This window comes from Corythoichthys intestinalis, chromosome 3 (assembly GCF_030265065.1).
Source record: "Corythoichthys intestinalis isolate RoL2023-P3 chromosome 3, ASM3026506v1, whole genome shotgun sequence".
Classification (NCBI taxonomy): Eukaryota; Metazoa; Chordata; class Actinopteri; order Syngnathiformes; family Syngnathidae; genus Corythoichthys; species Corythoichthys intestinalis.
In genome coordinates, this window is record NC_080397.1 from 50,770,689 (window position 1) to 50,786,881 (window position 16,193).

The window sequence follows — 16,193 nt, forward strand, 5'->3', positions numbered from 1 at the left end:
TGGAGCCATTTAACTGTTCTGCCCAAATGCATAATGGGAAGTGCAACCATGACTGTGCGTAGTGGCACCAATTGATATATCTTCTCTGCGTTGGGAAATAACATAGGGTGTTAAGAAAAAGATCAACTACCACCTTTCTTCCCCACATTGCTTCCAACGATATTTCTAATTGTTGAGAGAGGGATTGTAAGGCTTTAGCCAATTAAAAAAAGGCTCCAAAGGCTGCCAAAATTAACTCTACTCATTTAAAGGGGATGTTTCGGCAAAGGGGGTGTGAGACATCAATAGAACCGTTATGCGCCAAGATAACAAATATTGATAAAGTTAACAAAAAAATCAATCACATTAATGAGCAATTATCGAAAATAGATCGAAAATGACGAACACTACCGAAAGTGTTCCGGAAACAGCCGAATGGGGCGGCGACGTCACGACAAGTGATTGAAAGTCGAGGCGGAGCTAGGTGCCATTGTTTTTTAACGACGAGAGAGTCGCGTTGGGGTTTGTTTGACCAAAACATCACAACAATGGTTCAAAACTGCTGTGCTATGTGGTGTACAAATAGTTGTTTATCGGAATATAGTATCCATGAGTTCCTGAACGCGAAAAAAAAAGCTGGACTACACAGAAAATGGGTAAAGTTCGTCCGTGCAAAGAGGGCTAATTTTCTAGACACAGCCTCCGGCACGCTTTTCTGTGGTGCGCATTTTCCAACTGAAAGCTTCTCGAACTATGGACAAGAGAAATCGGGTTTTGCTAAAAGATTGCTGCTCAAAGGAGATGCGGTGCCGACCATAGATGCACAGCCACCTAAATGTCCCGAGATATCAAGAGAGAGACGATGACTGCTAAAGGAGGCTAAAGCTACGCAAAGAAGGGAGCAGCCAAGCTTGAAATGGCCAGAGTGAGTACTCTTTTATAATTAATTAAAAAAAATGTCACGCCTTTGGATACAGGACTCGACACATGTATAAATGATCGTTCGTAAAATATATAGAACAAATCCTCTGATCCCGTTCATATTTGTGTCTGTTGGCAGAGCGAAAAGCTATGATAGCGCAATAAATTATAATTATTCTATGCATTCCTTTATTTTGCAGTCACGGTGTATCAGCTTCACAAAAAGAAATGCTAAACAAATCATTGGTGTTTCCCACACGATCTGCTGCCGATGTTTCATCAGTGTCATTGCTCCCCTCAATGACCGTTTCATTACGCTGCATTGGCGTTCGTTTGGGCTCAAATTGGTCACCTATAACACCGATTAAAGCTTTGCAACTCTCCTCGTCACCATTAGATGAACATTCGTTACGTCCTTCTACGTCGGATTCGTCGCTGAAACTAGAAACGAAATTGACTGCCATCATCGCCGCCATTCAGTATTAAAGCACTGAGCCTTTTTCTTGTTGAAGAAACAGCCCTCACTGCCAACTCTGAATTCTCTTTTATTGACAACGAGCGGTGTTTCTTCATGAGGGAACCTGGAATATGTGCAGGACGAACACAATGCATCAGCATAAACAGCTCAAAACACCCCTAATTCTCCCCACACTAGAAGGAATTATATTGATGCAGACAGGCGCTGCCCCCCTCGTGGCCGGTGGCACTCTCTTCACTTGACGTGACGTCACGCACACAATCTGCCAGATCTCGGGCGCCGGTCGTTTTAGCTTGACAATCGAGCCAAATTTCTCTCATTTTCTTGTGTGTAATTACACGAAGTGGCATGATATGAATACAAAAGGCATGCGTTTATGGATAAATGATGGAATATCAAAATTTTCCCAGGGCGCTACATCCCCTTTAACGCTGCCTTTTAGCTCTATATATAGGTAAAATGGCGCCATTATAGATTGAGCGCGACAATGCGTGAGTGGGTCGTGCAGCGCATGCGTTAATTGTGTTAAATTTTAACGTGATTAATCTTTAAAAAATGACCGCCGTTAACGCGAAAAATTTGATTAGCCCTACTTTAAGCCAAAACTAAAGACTCTGGATGAGTGTATACTTTGAAAATGACGTGAACGGACCCGATCGACCATCTTTACTAACCAGTGTTGTTTTCATCAACGATGACGAAAATATTTCATAAACGAGCAATTTTTTTCATGACAATGACGTCATGATGACGAGCTAAAAACATGTCTTGGGAGACTAAAACATAACGAGATTGATGCCAGTTGACAACTGGAGCGACGAGAACGAGATGAAAATCTGCCCTAGTGTCCGTCATAAGTTCACAATGTCTGATATTTTCTTATCGTATGTGAAGTTAGCATGCATTTATCAGTGTTTGACACATGTGTCAGGTGCTGTTTGGTAACTTTTGTTTTCTTGGCTATGCCATGTTGCTTTAGCCTTTATAGGTCAGTGCTGAGTGATATTCACACAATAAACCAACCTGTAGCGCTAGCATAGCGTTCGCGTTAACATAACGTTCGCATTAGCATTTAGCGCAGTGACTCGATGAGTGTCTTCTTAAACTGTTGGAAAACTTTTTACATACTGTGTATACAGTACATGTTGTATATTTTGTATATTGTAAAATGTTTCTAATTTTGAAATAAAGTAATAAGGTTTTGTTTCTTTAGGGAGTAACATTTTAGATTTAATCTTGCCTTTACCTCAAATTAAATTAAATGTAATTACATTTAAAGTTATCCCTCGTTTTACACACTAAACTAACTTGTAGTGCTAGCATAGCGTTCGCGTTAGCATAACATTCTCATTAGCGTTTAGCGCAGTGACTGGATGAGTGTCTTCTTAAACTGTTGGAAAACTTTTTACATACAGTTCATGGCGTCCAGGTGAGTTTAATTAGTTGCAAATAATGTGCTGTTTTCCTGCTGAGTCATCATGAAGATGATGTACTTGTAGACCAGGGGTGTCCAAACTTTTTGCAAAGGGGGCCAGAATTGGTGTGGTAAAAATGTGGGGGCTGACCTTGGCTGACGTCCTTTACATAGAACAATATATTTATGCAAATTTTAGCAAGCCATTCTGTGTGTCACATTTGCTTTATTGTTATTCTTTAATTAATAATTTCCACAAAATCTTGCAACTAGCCTTTGTGGCGTTCTCTTTCATCTCTTGGGCTCTTGCGAAATACTGCTGCTGTAAAATTAAACTAGCTTTAAGTTGCTTCAATTTCTCGCTACGTATCTTCCCTGTAATCTTGTCGTTCATGTCAGCTTGTCTTGTTTAGTAATATCGCCTCACATCGAACTCTTTAAAAACAGCGACTGTCTCTTTGCAAATGAGGCAGACACAGTTTTTGCGTATTTTAGTGAAGAAATAGTCCAATTTCCACCTATGCTTGAAGCGTCGGCCGTCACAGTCAACCTTTTTTTTTTTTGTTGATTGTCGCCATTTTAGAAAATTGGGAGTAAAGGGTCACGCGGGGTAATGTTGCTTAGAGTGCTGCTGCCTTTTAGTGGGTAAATGAGGAGCAGCATTTTGTGTGTAAGCTACTTCATATGCTGGTAGCAGTACTGCTGACCAATTTATTAGGTCTGTGTGTGGGCCAGACATTATTGATTTTATGACAGAGGCTGGGGGCTGGATGAAATTTGACTACGGGCCACATTTGGCCCCCGGGCCGCACTTTGGACATGTCTGTTGTAGACTCTTCAATTATGTGCTCACCTGTCATTGTTCATTCAAAATTGTTGGAAACCTTTTATATATTCATTTATTTATTCATGGACTAAAACTTTTGAAGTTTATAGACGAAAACATTTTGAGAATTATCGACTAAAACTCGATGAAATTTGAGTTTTCGTTGACTAAAACTAGACTAAGACGAACACATTTTGACATAACTAAAATATGACTATAATAAGTATTTTCGTCCAAAAGACTAAGACGAAAATTAAAATGGCTGCCAAAAGCAATACTGATGCTAAAACTACGAGTTAAGCCTGAGTTATACTCCCGCGTTGCGGTGACGGCGTAGCGACTACGGCGTCATTCGACATTCGATAGTTCTGCGGTGAGGGAACGCGTTGCTCTGTAATTCACCGCCAAGCCACTAGAGGGATGTGGCGTTATGTTTGTACGGTTTTGGGGCATGCTTGTTTACTTCCGCTAGTCGGAGAAAAAATAAACAATGCAAGATGGAACTCTTGAAAATAAATATTCTGCTCATCAACACTGAATAAATATTGAACATACAAATGTTGACGGGCAGGTGACGCAGAAGACTGTTTCGAGGCGGTCTGGCCGACTTTTGATGCCGCACAGAGAGTTTTAGACTCGGGTGGAGAGAGCTAGCTGTGGCGGCTAGCTTCAAACTGGCGTCGAGCACTGCGTTCAAGGTCTGCAAAGCCCTCCAGCCTGATTTGTTTGCCGTGTCCTACAACCAGCCAGTGGGAAGCCATAGCAGATTTCTGGCGTCTAGGGAACTTCCCAAACTGCGTTGGGAGGCTTGATTTTAAGGTTATCATAAAAAGCACCGAGGCACTCTCAATCAGTGATGATGTATTGTGTGTGTGAACTGTCTGTTATTGAAAATTAAAGATCAAAACAACTCTTTTGACACCAAATCTGTGCTTTATTCTTCATATACTTGAAACATATGTACACAGTAAATGATGAAGTGCACCAACTAAAAATACGACATAAAGTGATAAAAAGTTGGCAGTTTTTGGCCGACTGTGTCACCGCTTCGTGTGGCCACTCGATTCCGACCACCCACGTCTCGGTGGTTCTTCCATTTATTTATTTTTTCGATCGCCGACCTTGCCATTTGGCAGTCACAATAATAATTTCTTGACGAGACTTGCTCTTCGATGATACTCCCGTCGGCTTGGTGCATTTTTGCGTGTAGAAAATAATGTTTGATTCTATTCTACAATGGCGGTGTTTTCGCCCGGAAACAACAGTCTGAGCGGACCAATCACAGTCCGTTTTCGCTACGTCTACGCGTCTACGCGACGCGAAGGTTAGAAAAATCGAGAGGTGCGCGTCAGGCTACGGCGTAGGGTCGTAACTCGATTCTTCCTTGACGGCGTAGGTCTGACGCGGAAGTATAACTCGGCCTTTAAACATAGTTTGTGATGGTCACTCAGCACATACCTGAAAGGCTAAAGCAACGTTGCATATTCTCTCTGGCTAAGATAAGAAAACAGGCCCGGAGTGACTAATCGGGAGCTTCTGGACGATTCCAGAAGGGCCGGCCGGCCAGATGGGCCGGTCCGCGTTTTATTAAAAAAAAAAAAAAAAAAAATTACACTGTTATCATTTTTTGTTTGGTATTTATTTATGACAGTGTCACTGAGTATAACTTACATTCTGTTACCGCTGTCCCTGTGGGCCGTCTTAAAAAAAAAAAAAACAGTATTATTTTTTTTTCCAGACTCATCCTCACGTGTGCAGACGAAAAATACAGCATGCAGCTCCGCCCCCTAATTGTAGTCTGTATTGAGCCAAATTAGCTGCTATCTCGGTGCTCGGATGGATAAAAAGAGCAAGGGTGGCGCTGAAAAATAAGAATTAAAAAGAGAAAAGCACTCGTGAAAGAATCGGCAAAATGCGCGAAAATAGCTAATTTTTTTCATGCAACGACCTTGCTGCCTCAAACTACAGAGGATTACAACGAAAGTGGTAAGGCCACATGGCGAATAAAATGCAACTTGCACCGTGTGATACGACAATATGTAATTGTGGAAACTTTGGCTTCTTGTAGCACCTCACAAGGGATATGTAGCAGCAAGCATTAGCCATAATGAACACACCACAGGTGCAGAGCTGGAAGGTAGGATTGCCATGTCGTTCAGCGAGTGAACATTAGAATTAATATAATCAATTACGTGGCGTTTTTAAAGTGGAAATGGAAAATGGATAATAGTATCATTAGAAGTTGTTACAATGTGCAATACGTATTCTTTATTTTTCATATTGTTATGTTGCTATGTTTGTTTTATCTGTAAGCACTCATTTTGTTAATATTTGATGTTGCAGAAAAGGTCTTATTTATTCATTTATTTTGGGGCTGCCAAAATTATCGCGTTAACGGGCGGTAATTAATTTTTTTAATGAATCACGTTAAAATATTTGACGCAATTAACGCACATGCCCTGCTCAGACAGATTTAAATGACAGTACAATGACATGCCCGCTTGTTAATTGTGCTTTATGGAGTTTTGCCGCCCTCCGCTGGCGCTTGGGTGCGACTGATTTTATAGGCTTCAGCACCCATGAGCATTGTGTAAGTAATTATTGACATCAACAATGGCGGGCTACTAGTTTATTTTTTGATTGAAAATTTTACAAATTTTATTAAAACGAAAACATTAAGAGGGGTTTTAATATAAAATTTCTATAACTTGTACTAACATTTATCTTTTAAGAACTACAAGTCTTTCTATCCATGGATCGCTTTAACAGAATGTTAATAATGTTAATGCCATCTTGTTGATTTATTGTTATAATAAACAAATACAGTCCTTATGTACCTTTTGTTGAATGTATATATCCATCTTGTGTCTCATCTTTCCATTCCAACAATAATTTACAGAAAAATATGGCATATTTTATAGATGGTTTGAATTGCGATTAATTACGATTAATTTTTAAGCTGTAATTAACTCGATCAAAAATTTTAATCATTTGACAGGCCTAATTTATTTTTCAAATGTATCATTTAATATAGTTTTTTTTTAAATCCATTTTTAAATTTGTTCAAAATATGTTGTGTTGCACTTGTTAAAATAAAGCCACCTTGTTAAACAACCATGACCTGCACTGAATTGGAATACACAGAATTACAGTACACGGCTTTAGAGAACACTGAACTTAACACGTGTATGCATAATGACATAATTTTAAATGAGTGGGCCGGTCTGAGGCATGAAATTCCAGGGCCGAAAATGAGTCCCACTCCGGCCCTGTAAGAAAACCAATCTTACCGTGTGTGCAAGCCTGCATGGAGACTGGCGATGACACACTGGTGAGTCGGGAAGGGAGGTGGGAGGGGCGCAGCACGTCATGAGTGATACAACTAGACATTGTGCCATGCAGGCTAATTACAAATAAAATTTCACACATTGTGACCGTGTGGTGGAAACAATTGCGCATTTTCATCTTGTTCTCGTCTCGTCAGACGAAAACTGGCCTTCATCTCGTTATGTTTTAGTCGCCCAAAACATGTTTTTAGCTCATTGTCGTCTTGTCATCGTCATGAAAAAAGTCTTATCGTTGACGAATTATTTTAGTAATCGTCATCGTTGAGGAAAACACTGGTACATATATTTAGAAGAAAAAATGTTGTATATTTTGTATATTGTAAAATGTTTCTAATTTTTAAAAAAAGTAATAAGGTTTTGTTTCTTTAGGGAGTAACATTTTAGATTTAATCTTTGCCTCAAATTAAATTAAATGTAATTACATTTAAAGTTATCCCTCGTTTTACACACTAAACTAACTTGTAGCGCTAGCATAGCGTTCGCGTTAGCATAACATTCTCATCTATCATCTATCGTCATCGCTGAGGAAAACAACACTGGTACGTATATTTAGAAAAAAGAAAATGTTGCAATTTTTTTAATAGTTATGTGGAGGAAAATGTTTTTAATTTTTGAAAACGATAATTTTGTTTCTTTAGGAAATAACATTTTAGATTTAATCTTTGCCTCAAATTAATATAATTACATTTATTCCTTTATTTAAATCTTCAGTAACAATTTAGGCTCGATAATTCTATTTCAAGTGGGGACAGCTTCTTAAATGGCAATTTACATTCAAATTGACCACCATGCGGTCACTACACATGGTGTGTCAAATGCCAACACATGCTTTATCCTTGGCTGAACCAGGTCGGTCAAGGTCAGAGTGTTAATCGTTAACTGGCATCTCTGTGCAGGCAAAGCAGTCAGACACTGCTTCCTTTTGGCACACAAATTTGAATAATTCGCTTGGGAATGATGCACTATTCAAGGGGGCCCCTGTGATACGATTTCAAACGGAGTCCCATTTGAAATATACAAAAAGTAAAGCGGATATGATTGTTCCCAGGGTGCTGTCCAGTGGGTGTTGTTTACCCGCCTGTGTAGGTCAGGGCCAGATTCAATTTCTTACTGTGCTTTGTTCCTTGTAAGATAGTTGAACAGATTATGGAGATGGGTGTATTCCATCTATAATTACAGTGCCTTTTTCCCAGGCTTACTTTATGCATTCTCGTTGTGAAACACAACTTTACGTATTTCTTGCACGCACATTTCCTTCCTTATTCCGAATGCAAAAACTTAGCTATGTTAATTATTAACTTTAAAGCTGTTTTTGATAAATCTTCACTCTCTCGCCAAAACTGTTTTGGAAAAGAGAGTTGTGTTGATAACAGGGTTCCCACGAATCCTTAAAAAGTCTTAAAGGGATCCACGGATAGACAGACTTGTAGTTCTTAACAGATGAACGTTATTATGAGTTAATAATTAAATAATTTGATATTGAAACCCCTCTTGATGTTTTCATTTTTATACAATTTGCAAAATTGACTTAACTAGTAGCACGCCATTCTTGTTGACGTTGCAGGGTGGTGACGTAACATGGTTACACTGCTGGGCTTCCAGAGTATAACTCTAGCGACATAAGCATGTCATCTGTTCGACCCTTCTAATTTGAACCCAAGAGGAAGATTAATGACCATGACAGCACTGTCGATGTTTCACAAAACGAGCAGTAAAAGCAAAATGAACAGGAAAGACTGGATGAGGCGAGATGAGAGTAAGGAAAAAATAAACTGTTCTGCCAAAATGTGCTATATTGGCGAAACAAGAAGCGAATTTGACACCCAAAGCACTACCGTGCGCTTTCAGCTTGTTTTGTTCAGATGCATACAGACAGAACATACTAAAGATGCCTTAAGAAAATACTTAAACGTAGTAATATCAAATAAGGGTGGGTTAAATATGCTACGTTCCTAATGCGGTCAACAGATCAACAATCTGCTTTAAAGCTACCGCAAGATGACAATGCTTAAAAGTATGAAAAATTACAGTGGGGATTAAATTTCCCCGGTGCCGGGATTGGTGATGGGGCGGCGAAGGGTCGGTTGCCGACGGGCTTCCACTCACATGGGATTCACATGATTACTGGTTTCTAGATCACAGAGCTGATTTGTGTACACTCGACCCCTACCAATCACTTAGCTTATAGACTCCCCCCACCCCGCTCTCCTTCTTTCCCCACATGGTGTCAACCGGAAATACATCTAGCTGACGATAGCACCAACATATTTATAGTTAGTGTAGACGTTCAATGCATTTCTTGTTGTTGTTGTTTGTGTTTTTCTTTCTTCTGTTTCTTCTGTTCCCCCATAACCCATTCCTGTTCGCTGCTTTGTCATAATAAACGAGGTATGTTGAATAATCACAATGGGAGTATGTCATACTCTCAATGTGAAACATTAAAACTGTTCAGACCAACCGGACACTTAGACTTCAATTGTCCATGTCAAACAGCTGAACAGGACAGGTTAAAAAAGAAAAAAAAGAAAAAAGGTTTTCAATGCCCAAAAATCCCTGTAGCCTGCCGTAAAACTTTTTTTGTGTGGTGGAATTCCAATTGTTAATGTGAGACTTTTCTGATTTCAGGCATGGCTGCACTCGACAGCCGGGCTTCAGGTAAAATGGGCATGAGGGCGGTGGTCTATTACACTACCACCACGGTCATTGCCGTGTTCATCGGCATCGTCATGGTGCTCATCATCCACCCCGGCAAAGGCTCAAAAGAAGAGTTTACCAACAAGCAACAGATCGAGAGCGTAAACCCCGCTGACGCCTTCCTGGACCTTATCAGGTAGAGACCTTGTCATAATGTTTGTAGACAACAGGGGGCAGGGTACTTCCAGTTGCTAGTAACATGGATTTAACCGAAAACCATGAGATCAGGTTCAAATGAACTACGACCACCCCTGGCTCTCTAAAGGCCGTTTCACACTATCAGCAGACAGTGTGAAGGGTTCGGCGGCAACCCATTCATTGTGTATGTGGGAGAGGAATTCTCGGCGAAAGTGAGCGGCAGCGGCCATTTTGGACAGAGCGGAAAGTCTTGAGTGAATTTTCGCCGAGTGGCGGGGACAATAACAGAAACTTGTTCTATTTTCACAGTTTTGACGCGCTGACGTCAATTTCGGATCCAATAGCAGAAGAGCAGGCGTGTTGATATCGGCGCTAACAGGCTGTTTCGGCGGACTGATGCTAGCAATTCATGGCTGATGAAGCCATAGAATTCATAATGATAATGATGGGGTGCGGGGCCGATTGATAGGAGGGCCTGCATTGTTGACGTGGGCGTCAAAGCTGACCGAGTGGAATCATAAAGAGCTTTTTCGTTGAAAATTCTTGTGAATAAATGCTGAAATCCCTGGATTCTTTATACATATGGGCGTAAAACAGTCTCGATTCTTGGATAAAAGCAAAAAAAAAAAAACTGGCTGTTAGCATTTATTTTACGTAAATATGTCGAAGTACTATGCTAGTCTGTCAGTCAATGTGGCGGCCGCCTTATGTAAACGGAGCTTTTCCGGTGAACATTCTTTTGAATGAATGCTTAAATCTCTGAATTCCTTATAGATATGGATGTAAAATAGTCTCGATTCTTGGTTAAAAGCAAAAAAAAAAAGTGCAGTTAGCATTTATTTCACGTAAATATGTCGATGTACGATGATAGTCTGTCAGTCAGCGTGGCAGCCGCCGTATGTAAAGAGCTTTTCTGGTGAAAATACTTGTGAATAAATCCCTGAATTCTTTATAGACATGGGCGTAAAGCAGTCGTGATTCTTGGTTAAAAGCAAAAAAAAAACAACGTGCAGTTAGCTTTCATTTAACGTAAATATGTCGAAGTACGATGCTAGTCTGTTAGACAATGTGGCGGCAGCCTTACAACAAAGAGCTGTTTACGTTGAAAATTCTTGCGAAAAAAAATAAAAAATTTAATAATTACCTTGAATCCTCGAACAAATCCCTCCTGCGACAATCCTTCCTGTTTGTATGCGGTACAGCTTTCGTACTTTTTCAACATAAATCCGGCGTTGGATCGCTGCATGTTTCGCTGCGACCGATTGCGAATACCTGAAGCGGATTGTGGGATGGCCCCCTACTTGAAGGCGTGGCGCAGTGAAGGTCAAATCTGACCCATCAATATCGTTATGAAGTCTATGGATGAAGCCTTGATAAACATGCTGTTTTGCGAGCTCTGGAACACTCGAAAAATGACCAAAATAGAAATGAGAGTTATAAACAAGATATATTTATCTTATATATGTATAGATATGTATATTTTTTTAAAAACCCAAAATTCAAAATCAAAATTCTGTGCTTGGGGATGGACAGGGAAACACCCCCCCGTACTGACTGCTTTTTTGTTTGTTTGTTTGTTTGTTTTTTTACACACCCATGACTCAATCAATAGTATGTGATGTTTTGCAGGAATATGTTCCCTCCGAACCTGGTGGAAGCTTGTACTAAACAGGTAATGTATACTATTTATTCAATGTTTTTTTCCACCTCATCCTATTACTTTATTACTTAAATTAGTATTGAATTTGCCTAATTTGTTTATTCACTACCAAAGTTGCATTGCAAATTGAATATCTAATTTTCTACATTATGTAAATACAAATAATAGCTATAATCTGCCTATTTATCATGTTTTTTTTCCCCGTTGCACACTCCAATGAGATCCAATATAACAAAACCTACCTTGATAGAGCTAATACTCAGTGTTATTTGCATTGTGTAAACCCTGAGTTGCCAGAGAACTGTTTTTGTTTTTTCCGTTGTCATTGTATGAATCATTGCAGGTTTATGATTATCGTCATATTTTTCCTCTGCCAATGCAGGTACTTTTTTATACAAAAGATGTATGTACGTAGTTGTTAATCTAGTTTATTTAGCTGAGCTGAAGTCACACATTAGCCACGTTTACATGCTGACTTTTATTCATACCGATTCAAATCATTCCGAATGGAAATTTCACATCAGCTGTTTACATGTCACTTCATCTATTCCGATCCAGCGTTTACATGTGACTGCCTTTATTCCGAAAGGACGTTTGACAACTGCCGTCTGACATGCGCAGATTAATCAAAACAAAGCATTACGTTGCAAAACATGGAGATCGATCGTCAGATCAGTTGCTGTTTTAACTTTTCGAGTGGAAACAAAACTTCAGAATGATACGCCGTTCATTTAAAAAGTTGTGTGGGTGCGCTGTGCGTGTGCTTGGAAGCCATGTTGCAAGTGACGTTACTTACGTCACCGAGTGACGTCATCACGTCAGTACGGAGCATGCGCAGAAAGAACGCAACCAGACACCATTCCGCTTCCCTGTTTACATGATATAATTTTACTTCTAATCGGTTTGGGAAAAGGAATATTCCACCCCTGTGAATCGGAATGAAATTCCATTCGGTTTGGGCCTGTTCATTCCGAATGAGGTGTTTAAATGGAACACATTTATTCGGTTTGAAGAAATATTCTGATTGTAATTGGAATATTTGGCTCCATGTAAACGTGGCAAATGAGAGAAAGGATTTAAGAAAAATAAAATAAATAAGGTTATGGGCATCATATATTTTTAACAAAGAAATTTGAGAAAAAAGTATACTTTTTGATAATAAAAAAACAACGTATATTTTTTAAATTTGGGGAGAGAGAATATTGTATAGAACTGACTATTGTGGAAATAAAAATCTACACATACAGTATTTTAAGAAGCTTTTCCAGTCTTGTAGTGTGAAAATATGTATACTTTATGTATTTTCCTGCTATTTATTAGGGGTGTGCCATCTGAGACACCCCACGATTCGATTCGATTACCATTCAGGGTGCTACTATTCGATTATTGAACGAGTATCGTGGTATTGACGTTGATCACGATTATCTTGATTATCGATGCATCATACATTACTAATTAATAAAGTAGCCAAACAATTTTATATCCATTATTTATTTAAAATATCCTAATGATTCAACAGGAAAGCTGCCCTTAAGCGGCCTTTTTTTTTTTTCCTCAAGAAAGAGCAAAAACACTAACAATTTTAAAGGTCTCAACATGCTTATTCAACACACAGCTGACCTTGAGATGCATTTTTTTCCCAAGAAGGTTCAAAAACTTAAGCTGTTTCAAAGGCAGTACTTATTTTTGTCAACAATACAATAAAATTTACACAGGTGGAAGGAATTCCACATTTTTTTGGAAACTAAGTGTCTTTAGAGATAAGACTTCTTTAACCAATATACTTCGTTTTCACAGATTTTTGTACTATTTTGCATGTTTTTAGTGCTACCGCTATACTTAATCATAGTTTTACACGTTCTGCATATGGAGTAACTTTTATACACCAACAAACAACGCACAAATGAACATGGAAATACACGTTAGCGAATTCGCTAATTAGCTTAGCGCTCGATGCTAACTGTTAACGTCTAAAAAAACAACAACAATAAAGGCTAGACGGTACAAGAGGGTTCGTGTACTCACCTCTTATAGATGCACACAGGACTTAGCAGCACACTCAAGACATTTTTCAATTGACATGACTGGAAAGTACTGCTGGACAACTGAAAGACAAGGAGCAATGAACTATCTCTCTTCCCCTCTCTCTCTAAAACAGTTGTTCTTCACCTTGCTAAAGGTACCGAACCCCACAAGTTTTGCATAAGGATTCACCGAATCCTTCAGAACTAGATAATAAAGCAATTTTTTTCAAATTCAAAACTGAAATATCTAAGCTAGCAAGCTAATAATTTAGCAACTACCCGTCCAAAATTCTCCTCGTTTTAACAGCATGTTTTGTAAACAGGTCAAATTTGAGACCACACTGCCCATTGGTTTGTTGTATTCCCTCATATCAAGTGCGAGTCAACCTTCAGCTGAGCAAACCAATTCCTCCTCCCATCAGATCGAGGACTAGCAGTTAAAAGAAATGGATTAAGCCTGTAAATTGGGAGCAAATCAGTCCGACGAAAATAAAGCTTTGTGTTTCTTTACCTTCACCAAACCACCTAGACTTAGTCACTGAACCTCTTGGGTTCGATCGAACCCAGGTTAAGAACCACTGCTCTAAAAAATAACTTGCGGGCAGAAGAGGACCCAAAGCGCGACCGCCCTAATTTATACGTACTGTATAAATCTATATGTTTGTGTATATAAAAGCAAAAAAACCAGGGCTGTAAAAAATTATCGCGTTAACGGGCGGCAATTAATTTTTTAAATTAATCACGTTAAAATATTTGACGCAATTAACGCACATGCCCCGCTCAAACATTAAAATGACAGCACAGTGAAATGTGTATTTGTTGTGTTTTTCGGAGTTTTGCTGCCCTCTGCCGGCGCTTGGTTGCGACTGATTTTATAGGCTTTAGCACCCATGAGCATCGTGTAAGTAATTATTGGCATCAACAATGGCGCGCTACTAGTTTATTTTTTTATTGAAAATTTTACAAATTTTATTAAAACGAAAACATTAAGAGGGGTTTTAATATAACATTTCTATAACTTGTACTAACATTTATCTTTTAAGAACTACAAGTCTTTCTATCCATGGATCGCTTTAACAGAATGTTAATAATGGTAATGCCATCTTGTTGATTTATTGTCATAATAAACAAATACAGTACTTATGTACCGTATGTTGAATGCAGAGGTTGCGCTAGACTTTTTCGTTGTCTGTCATTTTGACTGACAGGGTCATAAAAATCCGGTCATAATCTATTTTTACCCGTCACTTAAAGTTTTTTAAATAATGATAATGACATTGTGGTGACCCTTTGTTTGGCATAATTCACCTTCCGTACTTGTGTGTCCATATGGCCGAGCGCGTTACCGGCTACGACAGTAACGTGACAGAGACACTTAAGAGCCGCGCGCGGTCCCCTCACTATCCACTCGCTCTCGCTATATGATTGGCCGAAGAGTCGACATGCTCTCCCGTGAAATGCCTGTTTAAAAATGTTCCCGTTGTTAGTTCTTGCGTTCGCTTATAAGTGCCCATTTAAAAAGGAAAAGCGATGGATGATACTACACACAGAGCGTATTATTAACAAATGTTAAAGTTGTATAATCATATAGCGAGAATAAGGAACGTCACTGACAAGCGCAGGCCCCCGCGAGTGGATAGTGAGGGGTCTAGGATAGTGCGCCTCCAGCTAACAAGACTCTTAACATTGCATACCGCTTCAACATATTCAATAGTATTTAGTTTTCATTCATTTTAAATTAATATTCTGTCCGAACAAGCTTAACAGAGAATCCACACCGTGCCATCACACATCAAGCAGATGAATATGTAACTTTTTCTCCGCAGTGACAAAAACAGCTGACTGTGGCCCCAGTAGTTAGGTAGCCTACCATATGTAGCATATGGAACAATGAAATTAACAGTTCACCTGCTGTGGCCTGAACGTAGTCTCACACTTTCCTCCTGGTGCGCATGGACTTGAATTGCGTGCCCGCTTGTGCAGTCCCTGTTTTTTCACCTCTTTTATCAACACCATCGTCGTTTTGGGGCTTTTTGAAGAAACTTCGGACACTCAGTTGCCTTGACATTTTTCAGAGTAAGGCCAACGACGTCATGCATCAAGAGTGACAATAGCTAATTAATATGCTCACTCGCCACCCTGTGGTCTGGGGTGTGAATTGCAACCGGTCAAAATGACGGATGGACTTCAGTTTTTTCCGTCCCCGTTTTTAAAAAATCGGTCAACGGCGGAAAATATTCGGTTAACGCGACCCCTGGTTGAATGTATATATCCATCTTGTCTCATCTTTCCATTCCAACAATCATTTACAGAAAAATATGGCATATTTCATAGATGGTTTGAATTGCGATTAATTACGATTAATCAAATTGATTAAATATTTTAATCGTTTGACACCCCTAAAAAAAAAAACTTTACCAAAAAATTTATAGGAAAGGGCTTGTTGAAAAAATATGTTTAAAGGGAAAAGTACATTTTTTTTAAGAACCGTTGCATATTTTAAATTTCTTCGGGGAAGAAAAAAAGTACATATTATTGAGGAAAAAGACATTTTGGAGGGAAAAAAATGTATTGGATCTCATTAGATTGGGCACAAATTTAGTGACTACTAAGCATAAACTAAAATTGTATTTTTTGCTGCATCCTCAAGTGTGATTGCATGAGTAGATAAGACTGGTAGAGTAGCTACTGTAGCTAGATTAGGTGTAGACA

At 39.2% G+C, this 16,193-nt stretch overlaps 1 protein-coding gene across 2 annotated transcripts in view; it reads left to right on the plus strand.

Moving 5' to 3' along the window:
• Positions 1-16,193, plus strand: part of LOC130913081 (excitatory amino acid transporter 1-like) — a 76,351-nt gene that overhangs the window by 41,111 nt on the left and 19,047 nt on the right. For both annotated transcript variants that reach the window (XM_057831388.1, XM_057831389.1), the window contains exons 4-5: positions 9,591-9,795; positions 11,427-11,469. In XM_057831388.1, coding sequence (XP_057687371.1) covers positions 9,591-9,795; positions 11,427-11,469 — 248 coding nt within the window. The remainder of the gene's footprint in view (positions 1-9,590; positions 9,796-11,426; positions 11,470-16,193) is intronic.